Here is a 16,973-nt window from a genome sequence, read left to right on the forward strand (position 1 = left end):
ATGAATAATTAAGTCAAAATAGGCTTTCTAGCACAGAAATCAGGCTTTAAACCAGAATGAGAAACAGTTTTTTGGTGTTTGGTGCATGAAAATCAAGTATTAAAGGGATAATATATATATGTCCAATAAGTTTTTCAAATAAAAAAGGGCTGTACATTTTTGTGTAGGAATGGACAAAGTATCCACCAGTAACAAGATATTTATCAAAACGTAGCAGCCCCAACTGTGTTTAATCTATATACAAAATACAGCATGTATTGCATTATTTGTTGTGTACGTGTGTGTGTGTGTGTGTGTGTGTGTGTGTGTGTGTGTGTGCGTACACTGGACTGCCAAAGGGATAATCCTTCATCTGTCTTCTTCACTAAAGGCCATATGTTTCTACAGGAAGCCTCCAGCTCCACCGAGCGGCACGCACACTCACTGATAGATGAGGCCACGTGCACACTCACACCGAGGGGTTCACATACTAATGAATCAAGCACTACTGTATGTTTGCTTGTCTTATTAGCTCATATGAAGATATGCATGCACACACGTTGCCCTTGGGAGTTCATGCATGCATCATACATTTCGGTCATTTGGGCCAAAACACCAGCTTTATATAGCATGTCAGCAAACCGATGACCCATATTAGACATGGCCTGAAACCATGCTAACCCAGCATGCACACGCGCGGACACATGTAGATTTGTCTTTCGTTGCAGTCTGTTATTTTACCAAATGGATAATTAATTTCTAAAGCCCAGACATAAAAATATGTGCAGTGGTGTGTGGAACCCACGGACGATGGAAGGAACCATTTTGTCTTAAATCATTTAGCAGTTTTACACGATAACACCCTCGGGTTGTCATAATTCGGCACCCAGCCATTCACTTCGATCCAATAACTGTATCGACACCTCTGTTTATATAATACAATAGAACTTTATTGATCTGCGGGGAAATGAGGTTAGTTTGTGGCCATAGACGTAATCAGATTCTACAGGGAGTCAAAGCAAATCAAGTGTACCAACACAAACAGAATATCACACGAGGAGACGATATCGGCGAAGCGGTTAGCCCGATGTATATTTTTTTTAAAACCAGAGCACAGAAAGTGCACAGCACATTGATTCAGTAGCACACGTTACAACATGTAGTACAAGCAGCAGCACTCCAGTCGGTGTGATTACAGGAGCTGCAACACATTCTCAGCGTCTGTGGTTTGAACTGACTCCTGTCATCACGCAGGCGGCGGTTCAGGTGGCAGTGACACGCTCGCATTGATTGACAGCACTGGTTAACAGTGGTGTTGCATGCTAAAGTGGTAATCATTCAATTAACTGGAAATCAATGGCACCCATACGGGCGATCTGTTTCAATATTGCCCTGCCAGTCACACACACACACACACACACTGTCTTGCACATTAGCACATTTATTGGAGCTGCTGGTCAACTCGCCCACTGAACACGGACACCAGATGTCTCTGTTCATTTAGCATTTTCTTCAGCCTCCTCTCCTGTAGTGTCCAGTGAAAGGTCGACTTCTCAAAGGTTGGGTTAGGATTAGGTTCCACCTTTGTGACGTGCATTTTTCCAGAGAGGCTAAGAAGATTTCTTTCAAGCCACGAACTGTCACTTTAAGGGTTCCATAGCATATTGCCTTCCTGTTGTAAAGGATGAACTACAGAGGCCATGAAAAACACAAGAAGATTCTATCTTCAGCCGGAGTTTAGTTTGTCTGTTATACTGGAAAAAACATGGTGTGGCGACTTCTTACACAGTGAACCTTCAATCCTTACCAAAAAAAGGTTGAGATGGTTCAATGCTATGTTGAATTATAGCAAGAAAGTTTAAGCCCAGTTTAAATTCTCTAAAACTTCATGAAAAATACTGTAAACCTGTTTTGTTTTTTCCACACAAAGTGGAGGTGGTGGCTAATGCAGTGCAGGGATGAGTTATGTGTTTGTTCAGGTTTCCAAAAAACAGGCAGGTACATCAGCTGTACTCAGGTAAAAATGGTAGGACTAAAAAGATCTGCTGCTCTAAAGTCTTGCAGAAACAATATTCTTATATCTGTGCATGCTGAGTAAAAGTTTATAGCGCCCCCGTCTGTTGAATCATTTGAATATATGTTAATGTAAAGTGTGACACGTTGATGATTTCCAACGTCGCTTAAATGTTAAATGTTCTGTTACCCTATGAGCCACGATATCATTCACCTTCTACAGACACTGACCCCGCTGCCTTCATAATGGCTTCATTTCAGCGTCTCTATGTATGCATCACATCAGCCAAAAAAAAAAGAAGTCCCGAACATCCATCTCCGCTGTCACAGGCCAAATTAACATGGAAATTGGTGTGTTGCATTTTGGAATGAGGGAACGGGCCTTTAAACGACGCCGTCCCCTCCCTTTCATCCTTCCCTTTTTTTCTCCTCCTGCCTCTGTCTATATTCCTCCCCTCTCAGGCCGTCGGGCCCTCTTCCTTCAGACCTGGTGGGCGTTTCGGCCCTGACACTGGCTCCTAATGAATGAGCGAGATGATTTATAGCTGAGCGAGAGAGAAAAGAAGGGAGGGATGGAGAGAGGATGGAGGGAGGTTGAAGGGGGGGCATGGAAAGGGTAAAGGGGTGTTGGGTCACAGCGGAGAAGGTCAGCAACGTAAATCTTCTCATTGTTTTGTGTTGTCCTCTGCTCTTGCTAACAACCTAAGAACACAATATGCATTGTAATCGTCGTGAGGACGTATGAGGACACAGGACTTCCTTCCAAGACAGAAACTACTACGATGGAACAAATCATTGCTGTTTTAAAGGAATGGTTTGAATCTCTAACAATGCATTGTATTCACAGTAACAAACATGATTTTATGTAAAATAGTAGTATAAAGTAGCAATGTAAATACTCAAGTTAAGTACAAACCGAGTACTGTACTTAAGTATTCCCTTACTCCAGTGAGAACAGCTACATGTACTCAGTCACTGGAACATTAAGTAACTTTGGGTCAAAGGTTTAGCCCCACGAGGAGGCCGTGTGGACGAGACTCCAGTGAGGCATGAACAAATAAAAGTTAGAGTAGAGTAAGAATAAAAAAATGCAGGTCCGACAATATGAGCACACAACTGTAAAATGTAAGAACATCATTACTGAAATATATCAAAGGTCCCCACATACCCGAGGATGTTCAGACTCTGACAGAGAAGAACAAAAACTAACACATTTATAAAGTTTCTGCTTCGAGCGTGATCAGAAACCTTCAACTCAACTACGAGAAACTAAAGCTCAGTTTGTTGAGTGAGTCTTTGCGTAACGGGAATCCAGCCTTGAAGGTTATCACAAGAACTCCTCGTACATAGTTTGCCACCCAACTCTCGGCAGGAATTTGTCACAGAAATCTGTGGCCACATTCCTAAAAATACACCGAGCATAGCACAATGCAATCCAGTTAAAGGTTAACGGTGTGACGGATAAACCTGCCACCACGGCCACACATCGTCGTTCTGCAGTGCAGTACGCTTCACCTTCCATCTGTATGTTCATACTTCAAACATCCTGTAGAATACTACAGGGACTCAATTACATAACATGTTGCAGCTGTTTAAGCTGGATTTGTAATGTGTAAAGAGGATTTTCATTCTGGATCATCATCATCATGTCCCAGATGGTTTCAAAGGATGGACCCAAATGCAGAGGCAGAGGCAGTACATGAAACGTAACTTGAATAATTCACTTGGCTGGGATGAACACAAAGGATGAAACAAAGTAAAAGTGGCAAAAAAAAACCACAAATTAAAATTCAATAGACAAACCCCAGAACTAAGAAAGAAAACAGGAGCAGTAACATGGGCACAGACACATGATGAACAGACCAAGACACAAAGGAAACACAGGAACTAAATAACCAGGCGGGACGACCTGACACAGGTGAGACTAACGACACAGGTGAAACTAACGACACAGGTGAAACTAATCAGGGTGGAGCAGAATGATGAAACAAAGGCAAGGAGCAGAAATACACAGACACAGACAGAGGAAGAGAGAAACCACAAAATAAAACAGGAAACACAAAACCGTCACACGTCATCGGAATAATGTGACTTTATTGAAGTCGTCACAATAACTGCTTTATCTAATACAGACAGGCAAAAGACAAAAACCCAAATCCATTCAGCACGTTATGTGTTATGTGTGTTGCTACAGTGAAATATTAACGTGGTTACACTATAACCTGTAGTATCAGGCCTTTAAAAACACCTGTCAGTCAAATCTTAATACATTTATCAGGATCTGTGTCTGATTTCTTTTTCTGCCACCTTCATCATCTCCGTCTGTGGACTGCAACAAAGCTGTGCTGCTGCATCTTATCATGCTCTTTACTGAAAGAAAGAAACACACCGTAGGCTATTCATGTATGCAGGTGAGTGTGTGAGTGTGTGTGTGTGTCAGTGAGCTTGCGTATGCCGAGACACGACGAGCATCCGCGGGGAGGGGTGTGCCTCGTCTCAGGTGGACGGAGGGAGGGAGTGTGTGTTGCACTCTCGGAGTAGAGAGCTCTGCAATTTCATGCTCCTCGGCGCGTACAGCACTCGCCCATGTGCAGTGCGCTGCAGGATGGGGAGAAGAATGGGGCATTAAGAGATTAAGAAGCAAACAGAGCTTCAGAAATAAGGCAGAGGGTTTTTTTTTATTTATTTAGGTCTGATTGGAAAGTTGAAGGTTTCAAGAAGTTTGTGTGGAGTTTTTCCAAGTTCGTCTTATGGATTACTTATGTGATTTATGCCCACTATACACTAGAAAACTTTCAAGACTTTTTTTTTATGGTTTTGCATAAATCATTTGAAAAGTTGTTTGGTGTGAGACCTCATCTGCCGTGTGCATGCTTCTCTTCATTCATGTGACTGATGATTCTCAGGTGACTGCCGTGTGACCTTTAGCCTCACTGACTGTCATGTGACATCAACTTGACTTCATTAGTTTGGGGAGAAGTCGTCGTGTCGTGTTTCTTCTTCAGCGTTTCCTGTTTACTTTTCTAATTCTTTCCTCTCCTCCCGTCTGTAATGTCACTTCCTGCCCTCGTCCCTTGTTTTGTTTCCCGCCACTTTTGATCGTCATTTCCGCCCTGACGAGTTTTCACCCGTGTCTTGTTATCTTCACTTGTGACGGTTCCCTGGGTAATTTGAGTGTGTTTCCTTGCCCGGCTGATTGTTGGTGGAAACACCTGGGAGTGAGGGAGAGTATTTAAAGCTCTGTCTCTCTCTGTCAGGCTCCACCCACCTCTCCTCATGGTTTTTTGGTTTCTTTCTCTTCATCGCACACAACACCTCACATCTACACATTTTCACCCATGCATACACGCACCCTCACCACTGACTGACTGACTGATTAACACACCCCATTGCTTCTTTGGTTTGTGTTGTTGAATTCTTCACAATAAATAACTTTAATTTTGGCCTTCAAGTCTCCCTTATTGTGTTTGTCATGGCTCTAGAGCCGGGTCGTGACACTTCCCTTGTGTATTTTCTTTTTTGTGTAAATGCGTCTAAACTTATAATTTAATTTATGAAATAATACATTCATTGTTTCACTTAATAACAAAGAACACGTGTAAAGGAAAAATGCACTTTTCATAACAATTTAGCAGATTTTGTACAGTGATAAATTGATGTTTTGCCTTTGACTTCAAATATGAGTTGACATTAATTCAGTTTTGTGCAAAAATACACTTTAAATTTCACTGAGCTTCATATGAAATTTCCACTTCTTTACAGTATTTTTATCATAAAACTTATATCACTACAACAGTGTCCAGGGAAACTAAGATTTTGAATTAAATCACAACAAGCAGGGCTCGATACTAACTTTTAAAAGTGGTTGCCAGGCTGACAGAAAAGTATCACTTATATTTTTCAGTCATAGATAAGTTTAATAATGACACAAAAGAATTGTTGTAGTATTTGACTCCTGGTATACAAAATATCAGTAGTCTGACTGACTGAATGCAAATAAACACACATGCATCAGACTGTAACTGCAATATTTAAATATCAATGATACAACAAATATAGAATGAATCTTTCACTGTTTGCTGCCCGTTTTTTATGTGACGTGGCTGCTGAAGGCAGACTTAATTGCAAATTGTCAGCCCCGACAGGACTCACTTCATGTTAGCTGAACTTTAGAACGTGATTTAGCACAGGACGAGGACTGTGCATTTTATTCTCACTGGAAGTTTCATGCATTTATTTCTCTCCCGTTAATTTCCTTTTTTTATTACATTAGTGTTTATCTGAATAAGCGTAGTATTAGGTGGTGCTGTGGTCAAAATTCTGTTCAGTTTGGTGAGTCACCAAAGCTCTCGTGTCGTCCTTGGTATAATGATGTAACGGCGTCATGAAAGTGAAAATAAGCAGCCTGGTACTTGGATCAGCAAATGTATTTTATTGTACATTTACAAAACAACAAGAGTACAAAAAAGTCAGTCCACAGACATTTTTTAGTTTGTTTTGGAAGGAGTATATGCAAATTTTATCTCACAACTGCAGCAAACAGTCCCTCAGACGGACGTGGAGGAGCGGGGAGGGAGGTTTACAATCAAACTTTTATAAAGCCTGTCTGTCTGCTGGCACACCGGAACGTTTCGCTGCAGGGAAACCAAAAGAAACATAGAAAAGTATGACATTCGTAGCGGACTACATGGGCGCAGGGATCCCGGTTCTGGGTGGGGGAAGTGTCCATCCCGGGAGCGAGAACCCGCTCGTTTTGGCTTTTCTTGACCTCCTCCACCTCTCGACCAGCAAACACACTTTGTGCTTCGTATTTTCTGTTGTTTTGCCATCACAACAAGAGAGTGCAACAGTAGTTAATGCTTTTCCAAAAAGTATACATTTTGACAAAAAGGTTGGCACATTCAAGACGAGCTTTTTTTTCTTCTTTTTTTTAATAATAAGACTTTTTTTTTGTTTGTTTTTTTAACTTTAATCCTCATAAATACAATATACATCTTTTTCCCTGTATCCAGAGCCCACAAAAGAACAGTACAGACACAGGTATTTACAAATCAAGGGAGAGGAGTGAACTCTGTAGCTCATAAATAATCATAGTAATACCAAAAACATGATGTAAAGTCCGTTATGTCTTTCTTTCACAGCAATGACGTGGAGTCTGGGTGTCCTGAAACCCAAAACTTCTCCTCTTGTCCAGCTCGTCGTGTTCACAATGGAAAGATGGTGGATGATGGAGGCATCGAAGGTACGCTGACAGTCACTGGTGTCCTTATCTCATTTCCTAGTAAGAGAGAAACATTTTAACATCAATAAAAAAAGCAGAACTCTGCTTGATTTTGATACATTTTGACATTTGGTTATGATAAATCAAGGCAGATGTCAGCTCAAACTTTTTTGCACCACCCTGCTCCAGAACTGAACTTTGCTCAGCTGCATGTGTGTAACAGTTGCTGAAGGACAGGAAACATTATTCAATCTTCAATCGATATTTTTTTTGTGATTGCACTTCTCAAACAGTCAGCTTAAGATGTTTAATACACCGAGACAAAATGTGACAGACACTTAACCAATAAGCTGTGAGCAGACGGCCGAGGTTGGGTGTCACATTTACTCAGTCCAGATTTCTCTGCAGTCAGGCCTTCAACATCTTCCACATTCCTGCCTCATGCTGTACGTTTTTACATTTTCACACGTCTCGCACACTTTTACTGTAAGTACTTCTCAGCTGTGGCTTTCCGTGGCGCTGCAGGGAAGAGTTATCCATTAATCAGATGAAGAATGTTTTAAATCACACAAATGTTTTAGACTTGAATATGAAAACAAAGTTTAATGCGCAGCAAACAGTCTGCAGCCGTCAGCCTGCCGCCTTTTTTTTATTTTATGTTTCACGTTCCCGGAGTGGAAGTCAGTTTGATTTATCCGCTGCGACACACAGCAGCGACTTTGCAACAGCACACATCAAATCTGAAATCTGCCGGTGATGGTTTGGCAGTTTCATGAATATGCAGCCGTTCTGTCATCATCTGTTACACTCCTACTGTATGTATAGAAGCATGCGGCAAACATGCACACACTTGAATAAAAAGGAAAAGATAGAGGGGTGAGAACCAGAGGGACCAAAGTGACATTTAACTTCACAGGAGAGCCAAGACAAAAAGAAATCTGCCCTTTTAGCCCCAAATGGGTGAACGTCTTTCAGTAGATAACTTTTACATTTGTTCAGAAGTCACATGTGCCCTTTTGGCGAGTAGAAGGAGCTCATCAAGAGCTTTCATTGGATATATTTCTAACTTATTTTTGCCTCAAATGTCACTTCTGGTTGGGAGGAAAGTGACATTTGAGGCGGAGGAAAACAAACATCAGGCGAGAAGATGGTGACAGAAAGTGGCAGATCTGTTGTGGATTTATGTTCCTGCAAGAATTGGGACGCCTGATATAACGAGGGTAGTGCGTCAAGTGGAAACTTGTGAAGTCTGTTTTTTTTTTTTATTCCCCCTGAGATCTAATTGGTCACAAGAAAAAAAAGTTTTGTTCAAATTACAAGCATCAGTTTTGCATGAGCGGCGTTCGGTACGGTGACGCTGTCCTTGTGTGTCGTACCCAGAGTCTAATTTGCTGTCAGCTTCATTCATGCCTATCTAATGCCAGTAAATCCACATCTGATATCCCTCCTCTGCACAGAGGTGTATTGTGTGTCTCCAGCATCAGACCCTGAAGACGGCAACATTCCCCGCTCCACCTTTCAACACCAACTCCCCCTAAACTGACCGCCTGGGTCAAAGGGCAAAGATAGCAGTCAGCAGCACCACAGGAAGGAGGGGGGTAACCTAATCCAGGCTTCCTGTGGAAACACCTCAAACTTTATTGCAGATTAGGGAGGTTGTGCTTTCATGTCCCCGGGAAGGCGTGAAAGGGCCAGTACGGGTCAGTTAAGGAGGGGGTGAGGTGTTCCTTTACTGCTCCACAGGGGGTTGACCTGAGAGGCACGAGATACAAGGGAGCTCTGTGTGTGTGTGTGTGTGTGTGTGTGTGTGCGCGCTGACAGCCAGTGAAAGGAGCAATTGTGCATGTGTGTCACTTTTACAAGTCGCTTTGCTACATTCCCATGTCAGATGTGTGTCGAGGTCGGCGTGGAGTGACCCGTGACCGGGCCCGTCCTTTCTCCTCCTCCGTACACAGGCGGCTTTATGGCGACGCCTCAGGTTACAGCGTTAAACTTAACAACTACAGCACTGAAAGAAAGCATCAAAGCTGCGGCGGACGACTAAGTTCAACGTCATCAGGAACTTCTAATACTTCACTCTGACTCTGTCTGATTGCTGCTGCACAATTTCACTCTGAAACTTTAATTTAATTCATTCATTTTTAAATTAAGGGCAAGTAACTAAGTACTCAAGTACTGTACTTAAGCACAGTTTTGAGCTACGTTTACTTCTGTAAAGAGTAGTAGTAGTAGTAGTAGTAGTAGTAGTAGTAATTGTAGTTTTTACTGTATTCCAGCTAGATTTACTAGTAACTTTACAAACTCAGATTCTCTACGACACTTTCTAATTCACATATATTTACTCTTTAAAGCATTTTCCATCTAGGACTTACAGTGTCAGTGCAGAGTTGCTACTTTAATAGATTCGAACCCTGGGCTGCAGCAAGGTCACATTCCTGACAGTGTATCATACACAGATGGACTGCATACACTGAGTCTGATGGAGACTGTTCGAGGTGCTGACCCGCCCAAACTTGAGGTTCAGTATCTTTGCTTAACACTTGGCCATGTGGAATAACATGCTCCACCTCCTGAGCTACAGTTCCTCAAAAGTTATTCGGTCTATACACGCCTCTGCTTTCTGTCAGCTGGCACACCTCTGTCTACCTGCAGTAACGTCGAGGAATGTCAAACCCTGTTCCTACAGAGCTTCCCATTCATTTGGCACAGCTTGATCTGCCATAGAAGACACTGGCGCATCACGGAGGAGCCTGCGGGGGGGCGCGTTTAGAGGAGCACTCCGACAGCAAAGAGAGCAGTGGGCGTGCACGCCTGACATTGTTTCTTACTGTAAAGCAGTAGAGTAGACGTAATGGTAGATCTGTGTGTGTGTGTGTGTGTGTGTGTGAGCAACAAGGGAATGCAGAAGCTCTTTTCATGCGTCTGCACCTAAAAGATTAAGTGTGTTTTATGGAGCACGAGTAAATGATATGTAGATAAAACTAAACCACATGGCAGGAACACTCTGCTCCCGCGCTCAGAGATATCTGAAAGCACCAATTTTTAAAACCATTTGAGGTTTCTTGCATGAAACCGCGTTGAAATTAGAAAATCATCAGCGTCTCCGCGTCCTACCTCGTTGTGTTTTCTGGCCGAGTTGAGCCCGCGGGAGCCCGTGGAGCCTCTAGATGAGGAGCTTCCTGTGGTCGAGCAGTTACTGGACATCTGACTCCTGGAGAGGTAACCAGCCTTACTGCTGTACGCCATCATGTCCTCATCTGAGGAGGATGAAGGGAGCAACACGGGGGTTAGCAGTGTGTTTAAAAGGCAGAAACACGGTGTCTTAACGGGGAAATGAAGGTTAATTTAGACAGAGATGCACATGCAGTTTAAAGATGATTTTTCAGGGCTAAAACACCAACAAACTACTTCTACTTGCCCATATTGAATTCTGCCATTGAGTCATTAGCTGTGACTGTTTGTGGAAGGAGGTGAATGAAAACACAGCGTATCATTTTCTCTTTAAAAAGCTGCAATTTTCTGCTACACGGAGGCATCATGCTGCAGAATTCCTGGGCTTTCCAGACCACACGTTGTGTTTTCATTTATGCCCAACAAACCTGCGACGTGTTTGCTTCTAAATGTTCTAGTCATGCATAAGGAACGACCTGGCATGCAGTCATGGACACATGTTACGTGTTACAATACCACGCTCTGCAAAAAAACAAACACTGTCTTACTCTCGCCGTGTCTTTGTCCCGAGCCTTTCCGTTGGTGACTATTGCTGCTATATTCGCTCCTCTCCAGGGAGGACAGAGCGCTGTTCCCCACGTTGCTGGCCTCTGTGCACCCCTGAGGGCCCTGCAACCTGCTCTCCTCTGGCGGTGGCTCTGGAGGTGGCGGCAGGTCTGAAACAGAAAGAAGTGCAGGAAAGGGCATCTGTGAAGAATGTCTGCTACATCATGGCTTAAGACTGCTTTAAAACAAGAATGACAGCATGTTGTTGTTGTTGTGTCGCTGCATAATTGAAAGAGCCTGAGACGTGAGTTACGGTTTCCTTTTTAGAAAACAGGAACACGAGCCTCACAGCTCGTCTTTGTAGATTTGTCGTAGATATTCAATCACAGATGGTGGTGCAGTGTGTGTGTGTGTGTGTGTGTGTGTGTGCATTCTGAATTATTATGGAGCGTATTTATTCACTCACTGACAAAGAGTAAATAAATGCTGAATACTATTGAATTTGAAAACACGCCATGAATAAGTGTTACTGTTCCCTCCATCTCACCTCCTTGAATGTCTCTCCTGTACGCCGAACTCTTCGACACCTTTTTTTTCACTCGTGATTTCTGGTTGGGGGGAGTGCTTGTGTCTGCTGGGGACGAGCGACTGTGCACTGTTGGAGGGAGGAGAGGGACAACAATCAGAAAGAGGGTTTTCTTTATACTGAACAGACACGGAGCATTTCATGCAGAAATTGAAAACAGTAAGTCAACACAGTTCTAGGGTGAATGCATAAATTGTGGTTTGGCTTTGGCATGATCTTGTGTGTGTGTGTTGCGTGCAGGCTTGTATGCATGAGCACACGGCACTGCTGGACACTTTACCGGGTGTAGTCGCGCTGACGCTGTCTTCATCGAGAGCCGGCCCCTGGCTGTGGAGGCAGCGATGGGCAGGACTTTGGCACTGCAGCGTGCCAACCTCCGATGAGCCGTGATGCTGTTGGCCAGAGAGGTTGGGGTTGGACTGGGTGAGCGGCGGGCTCGGCGCCTGGGGAACTGGAACTGGACCGCAGGGTAACCTTCTGCTATGGGAAGTGAGGGCAACATGTTACTGGAGAGGACAGATCGATGCAATCGGAGGCTAAATCTTTGGTTCAGAGTCAGGTTTTATCTTCTGTGTTGATGCTTCAGGTTCTGCCTGTCTGTTCTCTAGACGTAAAGAGTAGATTCAAATATGAACACCAGGCAAGGCCGAGCCTATTTACATACCGTGACAACTGTTGGCTGTCCGGTTGGTGGAGGCGAGGGAGGTCGTGGGGGACTCGGGCCTCCTCGTGAGGCGACGGGGTGAGCGTGGCGGTCGACTGGTGGCTGTAGGAGGTGGCCGGAGACGAGGCGATGTTCCTCTGCGGGGGCTGGGGCCCGTCCTCGCAGCCTTCCATCAGATAGGTCCTCTCTGGCAGAGGAGGACACCACTCTTCATCGGAACTACAAAAAAGACAGAGAGTGTTAGAGCTAAAATGATAGTAGACAGTGTAAGAGACATTTCTGGATCTTCTCTGCACGGGGTCTCACTGGTGCCTTAAATTCCAGCTCGTTCGGAGGCTGCTTAAAGATTAATGCCGTTCTTTGAGGCTCGGCTCGAGTCGGAGGGCCTTGCCGTTGGCAAAACTGCAGGAGGCTAAGCTTCTACTTGGGTGGGATTACTTCTTTTGAGCATGATGCTGAATGATAGTTTGCTCTGAAGATGTGAAGAGCGACTGGTGAAGGAGGAACACAGTTAATTGTGTTTTAAGGGTAGGGAAAACACTTAAATCACTCAAGCAACTGACCACAGCTGAGGTAATTGAGTTGTTAAAGCCAGAGGCACTGGAGCCACGTTGGGTTCAATACTTAATGTGCCCGTTAGAGGTGACAGTAAGTCTAAACGATGATGTAGCAGTGTAATACTAATTTATAGAGCTGTGTGTGTGTGTGTGAGAGAAAGCGATGGAGAAGGAGTCTAACTCACCCTAAGTCCATGTCCTCGTGCTCCAGGGGCTCCTCGTCCTGCTCACACTGTTCCAGCTCTCCGATTGGAGGAGGTGGGGGCAACGCCTCCATCCAGGTCAGAGACGGGGTCTTGACAGCCTTACCCATCGCCTTCTGCTTGGGCTTTCCTGTAAAAGAGACGAGAGAAAAACACGATGATTCAAGCTGTAACAAGAAGATCCGTCTACACCCAACAGAAAAAGGTCAAGGTCCTCCTCCTCCTCCTCACCATTGCAGCGGTCCGGCTGGGCGTACTGAGCTCCGGAGGGCCCCGGCTGGGTGATCCAGTGTCCGTCATCCGGCTGCTGCTCGCCGCCGTGTGCTGGCGCCTGTGTCTGGTTGGTGAAAGGCATGATGGAGGTGGAGGCGTAGGGGGTGGTGGAGGTGTGCTGGGCGTAGGTGAAGCCGTGCAGGTCCTCGCTGGTGGCGTCGATGGTGCTATAGATAGGACCTTCGGTGGAGCCGCCCATGCTGTACTTCTCTGTCTGGTTCAAGTAGTTGGAGATGCCGGCTTCTGCACAGGGGGCGGAGGATGGATGGAGGTTATATTCAGCACCGTCTGTTAACGCTGAATGTCTCGACTTATCACCTCAACTCAATAATGCTTCAAATTCAAAAACATTTTCCACATTAGCACCAGAGAACAAAAACCCGTCTGTGTGAGCAGCCATACCATTGTAGTATCTCTCAGCTGTGTCGTGATTGGTGGTGCAGCAGTTGACGGCCTCTTTACCGCTGTGGACCAGGTTGGTGGTGGGCCAAGAGTCTGCAAGCCACGGGTAGTTGCCCATGTTGCCTCCGAGCACGCCGGGCCTGCAGAGACATTCTGGCATTAATTTGAGAGAAACAGCAACGACTTTCCCAGACGGAAATCAGACCCAGCAAAGAAAAAGCTGCACGGCCCGACTGTGAATTTAGACAGAATGCATGAACACAGAGCAGAATATAAATGTAGGACATAAGTGAATTACCGTCCGTTGAGTCCTGATGCCTCTCCATGAGGAAAACCAACTGCAGGAGACAGACAGAGAGAGAGAGACAGAAGTAAGGATGCATGATCTTCCATAAGGTTTGATGTGTGTGAATACTGTATGTCAGTAAAGCCAGTGTCATAGTGAAGAACACGACTACACAGAAAGAAATCTAGAGGTGTTAAACAAGTCTTCAAGGTCAAATTGAGCCCATGTGAGGGGAACGCTGTGACTATTTTTTCTCTTTAATAAAATAAATCAGACTTGCTCCAAAATGTATTTAAATGAAAAAAGCCTCGGGCAACAATCTGCCACTTCAGGTAATTTACAAGACTTCTGCCATGAGTGCGAGGTATCATATCAGGCAGCAGACAGAGAGAGCCTCGGGTCAATAACAAAATACCATTTCACGTCTTAATCATTTCTGCCGACCTGCTGGCGTGTAGGCGAAGGAGGCGGTGTAGTGGCTCAGCTCCTTCCTCTTCTTGCGCCGGCAGTAGATCCAGACGCTGAAGCCCATGAGGATGACCCAGCAGGCTCCGCCGATGCCCGCGATGAACGCCGGCTGCTTGACCACGTCGGTGATCTGCTCGGCCAGACTGACGCTGCTCTCCTCGCCGCCGTCGCCGGTGCCGGCGCCTCCGCCGCCTGGCGTAGACGGCTGTTCGGCCGGCGGCTCTGGGAGAACGAGGGAGGGCAAAATAAGACAACAAGGACGGACTGAGGGAGAACTACATCCAGTTTAATTATTAGTCATTAGTTTTGGATTTATTTGGTCATAAACCAAAATACTGAGCAAAAATAATCAACTAACATGATGACCTAAACAATTTTGGTTCATCATGAATATTAGGGCCAAATTTCATAGTTTGAAATTAGAAATTTTGCTCAAGATCAAAACTATCAACCTCACTGTGGCACTACAGGAAAAGACAGATCACCAAAGTGATTCCAATACATCCTCTGGGAGCCATGAATGTCTTTACAAAGTTTTTTGGCAATCCACCTGAGAGTTATTGAGATACTACGTCTGTGGTGGACTGACCGACAGACAGATCTACAGTGCATCATGGGGGTTAGAGTTTGCCTGGAGTGTTTCTGCATCTCGTCTCTGTGACTCACTGATGAGGACGGACACGGGCTGACTGCGAGTGCCGATGCCGGCGCCGGTCACCGCCGCCACCTCCACCTGGTAGAGCACGCCGGGTATCAGGCCTCTCAGCACCGTGGACAACACGTTCCCGTCCACGGTCCGGTTGACGTGGTAACGGGTCTGATTGTCGGAGCCGCCGCTGCCCGCACACCAAACCTTTATTTTGGAGACACAAGAGTTTGTCATGCAGATTAATATCTGGTGTTAAAACATGCGGAAGCTGCGTGTGTGAGCTGCTGCTTTTACCCTGTACTCCTGGATGATGCCGTTCTGCATGCGGCTGGGTGGAGGCTCCCAGGTGACGCTGATGGCGGTGCTGTTGCTCAGCTTCACCGTTGCTACTGTAACAGCTCTCGGCGGGGCACTGGGGACTGAGAGAGCAGACGGCGTTCATGTCATTTCATGAACGGAATAAACGATTAACAAGTGAGTACACAACTACAAAAACGAGCAGGCAATAAAAGCGAGGACATCGAAGACACAAGTGAAGAAATATGAAAGTGAGCAGCTTTAAAAAGTTAATAATGTTTTTTTTTTTTGCCAGAGTAAGCTACTCAGGCAGGTCGATCCAAAGTCTATAAACGCTGGTGGCAAAGAAAAAGTTGTCTCTTGTTTTTAATCTGGAGTTTGCATCAACCAATATAAGACTGATGTGAACCTCAGGCTGCAGAAAATCGCAGCGCGCGGAGGCTGAATTTAATGAAAAGAGGGATCAATATAAATGAACTCAAATTGCAGAGGATATAAAATTAACCCCTAAAATGAGATAACATTACTGAGATTCATGTGGTGTCAGACAGGCTAATGAACAACCATTTTCAAGGCCCTGCAATGTCAAAGAAAGCCTGGCCTAGTTTATTAAAAGACATTTTTCTTTGAATCTCTTTCCGGCAACGGAATACCTTCTTCTGGTGTCCGAACTAGCAGCGTTCGGCTGTCCTTGCCCTGGAATTCGTCGAAATAGGGACGGATCTTTATCTCGTACTCGGTTCCTTTCAGCAGGGCGGTGAGGACGGTGCTGCGCTCCGAGGGGGAGTTGATGTCCTGGAGGAGCCAGGTTCCGCCGCTGGGACGGTAGAAGAGGCGGTAGCCTTGGACGAACTGAGACTGCCGGTCAACCTTGATGAATCGAGGGTGACACAGCGGGGAAAGTTAAAAAAAAGGTGAAAAGAGAGGAGAGATGAAAATAAAGTGAACCCTTAAAAACATCTCATGAAAGGTCACTCACAGTCCAGGATACTCGGATGGAAGCTGTCGTCAGCGTGACGGGATCTTGCAGCTGGACGGCCACCTCTCCCAGCTCCCTCTGCACCTGCCTGTGGTCCACTCCCTGACCTGTAGGACTCACATCTGAAGGAGACACACACACATTCGATTCACATCGGAGCGCTGTTGCCAATGCATTAACACAGTCATGGTTTCATTCGGCATGAGATCTGACCTTGAGTCCTGACAGGCTCTGAGATGGGGCTCGGGTCGCTCAGGCCGTAGGCGTTGACAGCTCGGACGATGAACAGGTAGATGGTGTTCGGGAGAAGGCCGGTGATTGTGTGCGTTTCCATTTTGACCATGTCGGCCACAGTCTGCCACGTGCTGCCTGCTGATTGGCTGCAAAAGGACAGAAGCTGATAAATGGACTATACTTATAAAACCCATTTCTAGTCTTCTGACCACTCAGGAAGCTTTTAAACAACACAATCCACACACACACTCGCACACTGACTGCTCATCGGAGCTGATCATTCACACACTGATGGCACAGCCTTCGGGAGGAATTTGGCTCACGGTATCTTGCCCCGAGGGAGGAGCCGGGGATCGAAGCACCAATCTTCTGATTAGTGGACGACCCGCTCTACCTGTAGCCTGATAATTGTGAATTTGTTTGGACACTGACAGCTGAAAACAGA

General features: G+C 45.3%; 1 protein-coding gene across 4 annotated transcripts in view; it reads right to left on the reverse strand.

The window, feature by feature from the left end:
• Window positions 1–6,404: 6,404 nt before the first annotated feature.
• The window catches only part of robo3 (roundabout, axon guidance receptor, homolog 3 (Drosophila)), a 72,531-nt gene continuing 61,962 nt past the window's right edge, over window positions 6,405–16,973 (reverse strand). For 2 of the 4 annotated variants that reach the window (XM_027273453.1, XM_027273451.1), the window contains 16 exons: window positions 16,508–16,674; window positions 16,295–16,416; window positions 15,969–16,185; window positions 15,313–15,437; window positions 15,036–15,222; window positions 14,346–14,591; window positions 13,914–13,953; window positions 13,616–13,755; window positions 13,172–13,456; window positions 12,923–13,070; window positions 12,181–12,399; window positions 11,797–11,996; window positions 11,478–11,585; window positions 10,933–11,100; window positions 10,328–10,470; window positions 6,405–7,270 (listed from right to left, as the gene is read on the reverse strand). In XM_027273453.1, the coding sequence (XP_027129254.1) occupies window positions 7,259–7,270; window positions 10,328–10,470; window positions 10,933–11,100; window positions 11,478–11,585; window positions 11,797–11,996; window positions 12,181–12,399; window positions 12,923–13,070; window positions 13,172–13,456; window positions 13,616–13,755; window positions 13,914–13,953; window positions 14,346–14,591; window positions 15,036–15,222; window positions 15,313–15,437; window positions 15,969–16,185; window positions 16,295–16,416; window positions 16,508–16,674 (2,527 nt within the window). In that variant the 3' untranslated portion in view covers window positions 6,405–7,258. The remainder of the gene's footprint in view (window positions 7,271–10,327; window positions 10,471–10,932; window positions 11,101–11,477; window positions 11,586–11,796; window positions 11,997–12,180; window positions 12,400–12,922; window positions 13,071–13,171; window positions 13,457–13,615; window positions 13,756–13,913; window positions 13,954–14,345; window positions 14,592–15,035; window positions 15,223–15,312; window positions 15,438–15,968; window positions 16,186–16,294; window positions 16,417–16,507; window positions 16,675–16,973) is intronic. The other 2 variants (XM_027273452.1, XM_027273454.1) reach the window with 2 other exon arrangements.

This window comes from Larimichthys crocea, chromosome XXII, assembly GCF_000972845.2.
Source record: "Larimichthys crocea isolate SSNF chromosome XXII, L_crocea_2.0, whole genome shotgun sequence".
Taxonomy (NCBI): domain Eukaryota; kingdom Metazoa; phylum Chordata; class Actinopteri; family Sciaenidae; genus Larimichthys; species Larimichthys crocea.